A 10,098-nucleotide genomic window follows, 5' to 3' on the forward strand; every position below is an offset into this window, starting at 1 on the left:
TTTGTATGGTGGCGTGTTGTTCTACACAAATCCAAGTGTTTTGGGATCTGGATGATCATAAGTAAAACCTTCTTTGGATTTGCCTAAGATCATTGGAATTTATCACTAATTACTTTCCAGGGTCGCTTGTTTTGTTTTTGGTGCATTTCATGTAACAAGCTTGTTCGGACCCAGAATATGGGTATGAAAATCTTTATTAAATGATGTTTCAGATTCCAACCAACTCAATATGATAGATCCATCCGTAGCGTCTGGATCGGAAATGGCTTCAGGGATTCCAGTTCCTTTGGATATAGGTCCATCCTCTGTAAACGCAAAGTAGCCCAACCTCTTTCGCGCTTTCACAGCCCAAGAGAGAGCTCAGCATGGCTATTATCTAAAGTAGGACTTCCATGCTAAATACCATTAGCAATATCCTTGTGAAAATTTCTGTTAGATTATTGGAGGTTTTATATCATTTAGGTAAATGGGATGGGTTATAGGAGCTCTATTGAGCGTCTTCCCCCTTAGGCTAAGCTGCAGGCTTCTATCATTACAGTATTGAGATGAAAGAGATACAATGGATCTTCTCCTGCTCTAACTAAACTTTGGCCTTATTTTAACATAAAATTTTCAGAAAAATGTTATTATGTGGGATCTTGCTAGTTTCGTCTCAATGTAAGTTTTCTAAATATCTACTCTATATAATGTTTGTTTTTTTTTTCTTTGTTTTTTGTTTTTTTTTTTTTTTTTTTTTTTATTTACTAATACGCAATTATACACATTAGTTAATTGAAATAGTTTATGGCTTGGTCACTTGGTATGATCTGCATCAGGTCTGGTCTAATGTGTTTCGGTCTGATTCAAACATTAATAAGTAACAAGTTCTTGAAAAACAAGGTAAATTTCTGAACCTCTGTGGGAGTTGTTCATTCCCAACTGTAATCATGCAGTTTTGGCCTCACCGGCTCTGTTCATTAATCAACTTCTTACTTATGTATTGGTGCTGGGCTGGTGAAGGGTTTTAGAACTATCAGATCCCAAATGAAACAAATTATCACAAGTCTGCCAGCTCAACACTCGGCTCAATGATTTTCCCTGAATTGATCTGATTTAGTTACCTGTTTAAAATCAAGCATAATTCAATGCTATAAATTAATTGTTTTTAGAGTTATTCATAAGTTTAGCATATGCTCTGAACAGGTCAGCAACAAAGACCAGTATTTGTTACTAAGGAGATGAGAAGGACAAAGGTGTGTAGCTGGCTTTATCTATCTATGTAATGCTATATGTCTGCTAAGATAAGTTCTACAAGCAACTTTTTAAGTGTTCGTATTTATTTGTGTCTTATTTGACTTATTCTTTCAGAACTGTGTTGTGGTGAAATAAATAGGCACATATCTAATTTACAAAATGGCCTTGAAAATAAATGGTAGTGTTAATAGAGAATCAGGTTTAGGACTTTGTTACCTTTAGCTTCTTTAAGATATTAGTTTTAGAATTTTATATCTCTCTTAAAAAAATTGTCTTAAATAAGATTATGCATACATACGTTTCTTGGAGGTTTCTCCTTTCATTAGTATTCAATATCATAATTTGTTATAGAGCGTTTTACTGTTTAGTTCGTAAGAAGTCTATCATTAGTTCGTAACAAGTATATTATTAAGATTACATCGGCAAGTGCCTGTTCTGTTTTTTTTTTTTTTTGTAACCAACAAGTGCCTGTTCTCTTCACCTAAAAAAAGTAATATTCAATAATAATAAGTTCAGCCCTATAAGTAATTTCATTTCAGCTAAAGGTGCGCATCGTGCCGGGCCAGGACGTCGCGGGCCGTGCTTGGGTGGGGCTCGTGCCGGGCCTTGCCGTGCCAAATTTTGGCACCCCAGCCCACGTGCCTGGCGGGCCGTGCTGTGCCGGGCAGCTGGCCAACCCGTAAATTTTTTTAAATTTTTATTTTTTTTAAATATATATGTATATAAAAAAAATCGATATATATACTACCTCCGTTAACTTTTATTTGCAACTTTGGAATATTTTATATCTCACAAATAATACCCCAAAGTTGTAAATAAAAGTTAACGGAGGTAGTATTTTTTTTTGAACAACTAGGGCCTGTTCTGATTGACTGAAATCAACTGGACCGGGACCTGGGACCTGGGACCTGGACCTGGACTGGACTGGACTGAACTGAACTTATTAATTAGTGATTTTTAACTACGGATTAGTGGTTTTTGATTATATATTACTATACCTATGTGTATATACAAATGTACTATTTCATATGACATAATTATAAAATTTATAATATAATTATAAATTTATGGAAAATATATTAAAAACTTGAAACCTCTAAATATTTTAAACACATATACTATTTAATTTTAAAATAAAATAGTATTATGACAAAAGAACACAAAACACTTACATGTAGCAGAAAAGCAGCTATGGATATTGTCCGACAAGAAATAACTGATCAGATATGGGAGTCAGTTCAGAGGAATGCCGAGGTAATGGAGGAGCTTGGTGGACAAGAAGAAGACGAAGAACTAACTGACTATGAAAATTAGTTTAAGTTGTGTAGTACTCTAATTTTCTCAATAAGATTAACAATAGAAATGTGTATCAAAAAAATAGAACCATTTGAACAATGAATTGTATCGATATTATTATTATTATTATTATTATTATTATTATTATTATTATTATTAATTATTGTTATTATTATTATTATTATTAATTATTGATTATTATTATTAGTATTATTGTTATTATTATTATTATTATTATTTATTCATGATTATTATTATTATTATTTATTGATAATAATAATAATAATAATAATAATAATAATAATAATAATTATTATTATTATTATTATTATTATTATTATTATTATTATTATTGTTATTATTTGTTGCGTCGTTGTAATAAGAGCTTAAAAGAATGAAATTTGGCTTTATATCATTAGCAATATCATTAGACATAAGAGCTGAGCTGAGCTGAATTTCAACGGAAGAGAACAGGCCCTTAGTTTATATAAATAATGTTATTAATTTATGTTTATGTTAATATTTTTTTTTTTGAACAACTTTAATTTAATTAAGTTTATATAAATAATTTGTGTTTCAGTTTATACAAGTATAAACTTAAACAAAAATTTTTTATTTAATCTTAATTAAATAAGTTAATATAAATAAACTTAATCAAATAAGTTAACATAAATAAACTTATATATTTTTTAATTAAATAAGTTTATTTAATTAAATAAGTTTATATAAATGAAGGTGGGCATGGGTCGTGCCATGTGCCGGGCTGGTGGGCCGTGCCGGCGTGTTGACCCACAGGTCGACGACCGTGCCGCCCACCGTGCCCGTGTCGGATTTCAATTTTTTTGTTCACGGCACGGCCCACAAGTGGGCTGCCGTGCCGGAATCGTACCGGGCCCGTGCCGCCTACGTGCCGACACGGCCCATGCCCACATTTAATTTCAGCTATAATAAGTTCAGTTTAGTAAAAATAAGTTTAGATCAATAGAAATCAATAACTGTAAAGAATAATTTTAGTTGAATAAAAATAAGGTGAAGTGAATAGGGTTTAACTATGAAAAAGAAATATAACAGAGAATTAGTAATAAAAAAAATTAAAAATAAAAATAAAAAATCTAGTTTGGCAAAAACAATTTCAGTTCACTAGTGAACTAAAAAATAATTTAACTATGGCAAAAATAATTTCTCATCAGTAAAAATAATTTCAGTTAAGCAAAAATAAGGTGCAAAAGGTCATTTTTTTTCCTCCTAATTAATATTTATTGAATAAAATGATGTGATCAATCTGATCATACCTGTGATTTGGATATGGTGAAATCAATATGCAGGATTCTTTATACTAGATATGATTCATTTCCATTCTGATAAATTTATCAAATCAGTTAATATGGGCTGTATCATTTTGGATTCACTTTGATATGATCTGTTTTTGGGGATGTTTTTCTCAATGTAAATGGAGCCTTGATGACCTAATGTCATTAGGCATAGTGGACTAGGTTTTCAGGAAACCCATACTCTTTCAGTTCCTTCATTTAGTTTCTGTGCCTTGGCTTATGCATAGCCCATCTTCATATTTTCTGCAGCTGTTCTCTCACCTTTTTAATTCTGGTTTTGGATACATCTACACCCCCATTTTCCTTGATTCCTCAAAATAAAAATAAAAAAATAAATAAAAAAAATGAGTGATATTCCAGAAGAATTGGTGCTGCAAATTCTGGTGAGGTTGCCTACAAAGTCTCTGCTGCGATTCAGGTCTGTTTGCAAATCCTGGTATTTGTTCATTAGTAGTTCCAATTTCATTTCTTCACACAAACTTCACAACCATGCTACTGGTAACTATAAAATTCTCTTTAGGCGCTTCTGCAACACCCAAAAGAAAGAAATCTACTCTTTATATGATGAAAAGTGTAGTTTTAGTCCTTTTAGGACAATTGGGGAACTGAGTTTTCCATTTGATAGGACTCAAGGGAGCTACTACACAATTGTAGGTTGTGTTGATGGGCTTATTTGCTTATGGGATGACACTAATGAACTCAACCCTGTGACTCTGTGGAACCCTGCCATCAGAAAGTCTTATCAGGTTCCTCTTTATTGTAATGTGTCTGATAGTAGATCATCGGCTTGCCTGAAATTGTCTTTTGGGTTTGGCTTTGATGCTTTGGCTAATGACTATAAGATTTTGAGGATTGCCTTTTGCCTTTCTAGTTTCACATATGGTAGGAGAGTTGACAGAAGGCCTTTGTCTTTTTTAACAAAACCTGTTGTATGCTCTGCTGACATTTTCTCTCTGAGTACTAAATCATGGAGATGTGTCAGTAATTCTGTGCCTTTGCAGCAACTAAGTGTTCCTGTTTTTGTTAGTGGCGCTCTCCATTTCTTGACTCGCAAAGATGGTAATCAGTGCTGTATCGTGTCATTTAGTCTGAATGCTGAGACTTTTATGGAATTGGCATGTCCTCAGGGCGGGAAACTTAATATTGACTCAGATCATCGGATTGTGGGGTCCTCTGGAACTATTTTCCTGCTCCACCAATGTCCTGGGTATCGATATGACATATGGGTTATGAAAGAGTATAATGTGGAAGAGTCGTGGACCAAACTACTCTCAATTGAGTTGGATATGCACCCTGTAATAGGATGGAAACACTTAATTAGCATCAACAGGAATGGAGGATTGATCCTATGTGGAACTGGTAGCTGGATTGGCTTCTCACCTGTGGAAGCTGTGGAAATAGTTGATCTTCAGCCCCCGGGCTCATACTTTGCTCCACATGCAGAAGTCTATTCGGAAAGTCTGGTTCTATTGGGGGACGACAATTGTGTAACACATCTGCAGCAAAATAATGGTGACAATATACAAGAGGAGCATAAAGAAAGAGAAACTGTGATCCGTCGTGTTCCTGGCAAGAGGAGGGGAAAGAGTGCACGATTGACTTCGATTATTTGTAAGCTTCTTTTTTCCTTGCTGGCTTTCTGGATTCTTGAACTTTCGTCAATTGGTACAGTAACGTTAAAATTGCTTATGAACTATCTAATTGTCGCATTTTTATGAGCAGAATGTCATAATCCCATAGCTTCCGGAATATAGGGTGTTTATTAAAGTTTTATTTTATTCATCTGTGGTTTGTAATTTTGTTCTACGTGAAGTCTCTGCTCTAGTCATTCTATTCTGCTAGCATGTTGAGTCAATTTTGTTTCTCTTTTGATTTAATATGGATGAGTTAACTTGTTCTTCTAGATCATGTGTAGGTTTATGCATTTACCTATGTCTAGCAATTTTTAATGCCTGTCTGACTGAAATCCTTGCTAAATCCATATGATTTGCTTATTTGTCATGTAAACTTGAAACATCTAGCTAGTTCTAATGTGCATGACTTAATCTATTGTAAATTTTGAAACTGCATCTTCATTTATGCTTTATCCTAATTGTCCGTCTCTTATATATAGTTGGTATTACTTTAGTAATCAGTAAAAATAGATTATTGCTTGAACATTTTTTTATTCCTGTATTAGAGCAGTAACTTTTTAAGTTGAAGTTATAAATGAGTGCTTTGTGCAAATATCATAATTGAATATTAGAACACATTAGGTAGTAACTCTAGTCTAGATTCCATTTGGGAAAGGTAAAAAAAAAAAAAAAGTTTTTCTTGGAGAAAGGTGATTGAGAGTGATACGAGTCATTGGGGTGCAAGGAAATATGGCGTTGGACAGGCAGAGTGGAGGGGAAAATTTTAAGCAGAGGACATGACTTGATTTTAAATATGTATACTCTTAATTTCTCTATGAAACTCATTGTGTTTTGCCAATTTTTTCAATTCCTTTTGTAAGGCTTTCTCAAATCTCTTATGTGTTTTCCGTATCTTTTTATCTCCTCTTGGCCCTCTTTCACAGAACTTCATCAAGTTCTATTTGAATATCCTCATCTATTGGGTTTCCAATTTGCACTGCCCTTGCCTCTTGCTCAATACGTCTCCCTCATTTTCTTCCACTTTCATTTATTCTCTTTTACTTTCTGAAACTTTCTTCATTGCTTTTATTGTTTCACTTTTGTGAACAGTTCCTTATGATGACTCATGTTAGCCAAATGCTTTATTTTTGTTATTAATGTCTGTGACCAACATATAACAATGTTAAAGAAAATAGTCTTGGTAAAATTTTCTCATAAGAAAAGAGAAGAGATTGAATTTATGTTGCTTCTAGGGCTTGAGTAATAGAATTGATTGACTAGGAGTGTAAAATTCAAATTATTTCACGGAATAAATTCAATGAATTAACCTAAGCTGTTGTAAAAGGTATTTAATGAAAAAATTCCAGACTTATTACACTTGCTCCTCTTCTTCATTTTTTACTAATATTTTTAGTAATATCTATATACAATTGATCTAAACTGTAGATCCGTTGTGCTCTTTTTTACCTAAGTTTATGTTGATGTTGATATCTTGAGATAAGAGTTTTTCATGGATTCTTAAATGATTCAGCATCTGGGTTTCCCATCGTGGCTATTGCAAAGCTGTAAGTAATAATTTGATACACTGTTATTACTTGCAAATCTGTGTGCTTATTGTTGTATTGAAAGGCTGTACCTTATTGCTCAAGTTTGAATTGCTAAAATACTTTTGATGTTAAAACTTTATTAGAGGCAATAAATGGTCAGATAAAGTTCCTTTTTCAGTTGAAACAAATGAATTGCTGCCTGTGCATCATTAATAATTGAACTGCCTCTAAAGGAATTATTTTGTTGTAAGCTGACGCCCTTGTTCACGTCAAAAAGATGAACAAAGGTCACTTACTCACATTACTTGGCCGGTTTGCTCTGTGCAGGTGCTCATATGTGTCTTATAAGCCTTGTAGTTTTCATAGTCTCTTAAATCTCGTTTCTCGGATTTATGCAAGTTGTGGTTGGACCGTTGGATCAGTGTTGTTATCTTTATCTAATTATCTATAGAAATATTAAGTTGTGCCTGGTGTACTGCCAGACCTATAACTACTGTGTGGCTGTGTGCTGCAGCTGTTGTAGCATTTCTACTATTTCCACAGCTGTTGTATTATACTATTATTTACTATTTCCACAGTGTTCCAGTTGGGCATGAGGGTTTAATGTGTTTACAACCTTACAATGAGTTATGAATGTATTTCTGAAATGGTAAGAAGAGAAGTGACCAGTTTGTTACTGCTAGCTAAGGGTTTACTGGTAGCTTGAGATAATGATTCGAAACTCTTGTAATGAGGTTTCTTATGCTGTTGGACCAGACTTTCTCAAAGTTAGATAAAAATCCTAAGAACAATGCTTTTGCGAGCTGCTTAGCCCTCACAGCTTAGTAATAATTTTGATCAATTTCAAAACATTTTAGTTTGTAATGTTATGCTATGATGGACACTACATTTGTTTCCCGTCAAGTGGTTTTCTATCAGTATTTTACAGTTCTTTTCCAGTTTCCTGTCCAAGGAAACAGAGATAATTCAGGTGCCTAACTACATCTACGTTGTTACTAATGAGTATGTCTGGCAATGGCATGCATGAGTCTATATAAAGATGCTGTAGCTTGCTGGATACAGGAAGTTGCCTAAGTTGTATGCTGACTCTTTGCTGCTTATTTATATATGTAGAAGTGTCTTCTTTTGTTATAGTCTGTTTTTGTATAGTTTATGGAAATAATAGTGTCATATCTGGATAAAGTCAGCAGAGTAAAGCAAATATATTGTGAAAGGTGCTCATGCTTTTTATGAAATTCACAGGAACTGAGATCGAGGCATGTTCATGGGGATACCAATCAGAGAGAAGCGTGCGTAATGGCATCAAATCTGGAGACTGAGATGTTGGTGTCGCCGCCTTAGTGGTTTATAATCATTGTTGCAAACTCTTTAGCAGCTTGTCATTTTCATTTGTTTTCATTAAGTTTTTGCTCTAATTCTCAGTACTACAACCTCTGCTGCAGCAGCCTTGGAGGTTTTAAACGTTGTTGCAAACTCTTAAGCAGCTTGTTATTTTCTTTTGTTGTGGTTTTGTTTTATAATGTTGTTCTCGATACACTAATCGAGATTTTAGTATGAGTTTGAATGTTTTATTGGATTGCATATCTAAAAGCATTTGAGTATCTGGTTTGTCAATCAGATGAAAAATTTGCATTACTGGTACATAAAATCTGAAACACAGCAAATATGTTGAGGGCTATGTTACTTGGACTTGGGTACCCATGTCCAACATGGGTATGTGTCCAAGCGTCTGACTCAGTTATTTTGTGAAAAAATTCCATGATTTTGAAATAAAAGTGAAGTGTCCGGGTGTCATACCCATGTCCGAGTGTCGATGATGGTCCGACATCGGTACGTGAGGTGAAATGAAGAGTCTGAGTAACATAGGTTGAGGGCGATTTATAGGTCTTCACAAAAAATGAAAACTATAGCTTTACATTAGCAACTTATATAATTTGTTTTTATAATAGTGATTAATCAAAACTATTACCTACAAATAAAATGGATTTTATTCATTTTACTAGCTATGCTTGTCATTGACAGGTGTGAAGGGCAATATCTGTTGTAGTACTGGTGCATTCTACAACATAAGCTATTGTACTTAACATCATTCTCAAAGATTTTTCATGTGACCATTAAGGTACTTAACATCATCTCAAAGGTTATTCAAAGAGCATATTAACATTTCAAGGCATATTTGTGAGAGTATATTAGATACTTAAGGAATTGATATCATCAAATATGCTGTGATTGCTTCCATAATACGGAGTATATTATATCTTATATTCGCTACTACTGATGAACGACGATACCAGCATAGTATCAAACTAGACAGTAGACATAAATGCAGCAAGAACTGATCCAACCACGGCAAGAGGCTAAAGGATAATGGCCAGACGGCCCAGACCACCAAATGGGACACATACTATCTTTTGAGAAATGGTCCTTTGATTATTAGTAATACTTGTACTTGTATTGAGATTTAAAAGTCAGCAAAAAAAAAAAGGAAGGAAACACAAATTAGCATTGATAAGATTATATAAATACTGAGCCTTATATGAGGTATAATTTACTCAAATCCATAGTTATTAAATTGAAGATAGCAAATAAAAGTTTCATTATATGTGAAATTTTTATTACTTGGAAAAATCAATAGTACGCAATTCATGAGTTGGCTATCCGATAGGGAATGATATTTATAGAAATGCAATAAAGCATTATGCCATTTATTTGAAAGAAGGCAATGAAACCATATGTACCTATCATAAGAGAATTGATGGCTACATTCGCTTCTTTAAAGGCTCAAATGGAAAACAAATAGTACATCAATAATTCAATATGCCTAAGTAAAGAAGAATTACAACAGAAAAGCATACATGAGGGGTTTGATTAAAATCACGCTAAATCCTGAATCTACAAACAACTTGGCCTGTCCATAGTAACAGCACACAAATAATTTAATATGATACATGTCCTTTTTTCCTTCAATTGAAACAAACATACAACCTAAGATATACCAAGACAACCACAAAATAACTCTGACATACTATGCAATGGACTCACGGCTCACACGCAATCACTCAACCAACAATAACACAA

At 33.7% G+C, this 10,098-nt stretch overlaps 1 protein-coding gene across 1 annotated transcript; it reads left to right on the top strand.

The window, feature by feature from the left end:
* The first annotated feature begins 3,025 nt into the window (after positions 1 to 3,025).
* LOC145619095 (F-box/kelch-repeat protein At3g23880-like) lies at positions 3,026 to 8,589 on the top strand. The gene is made up of 2 exons (XM_081673696.1): positions 3,026 to 5,471; positions 8,263 to 8,589. Coding segments are annotated over exons 1-2 (1,269 nt in total). The 5' UTR covers positions 3,026 to 4,204; the 3' UTR covers positions 8,265 to 8,589.
* Positions 8,590 to 10,098: the final 1,509 nt, after the last annotated feature.

Source organism: Chenopodium album, chromosome 27 (genome assembly GCF_948465745.1).
Source record: "Chenopodium album chromosome 27, dcCheAlbu1.1, whole genome shotgun sequence".
Classification (NCBI taxonomy): Eukaryota; Viridiplantae; Streptophyta; class Magnoliopsida; order Caryophyllales; family Amaranthaceae; genus Chenopodium; species Chenopodium album.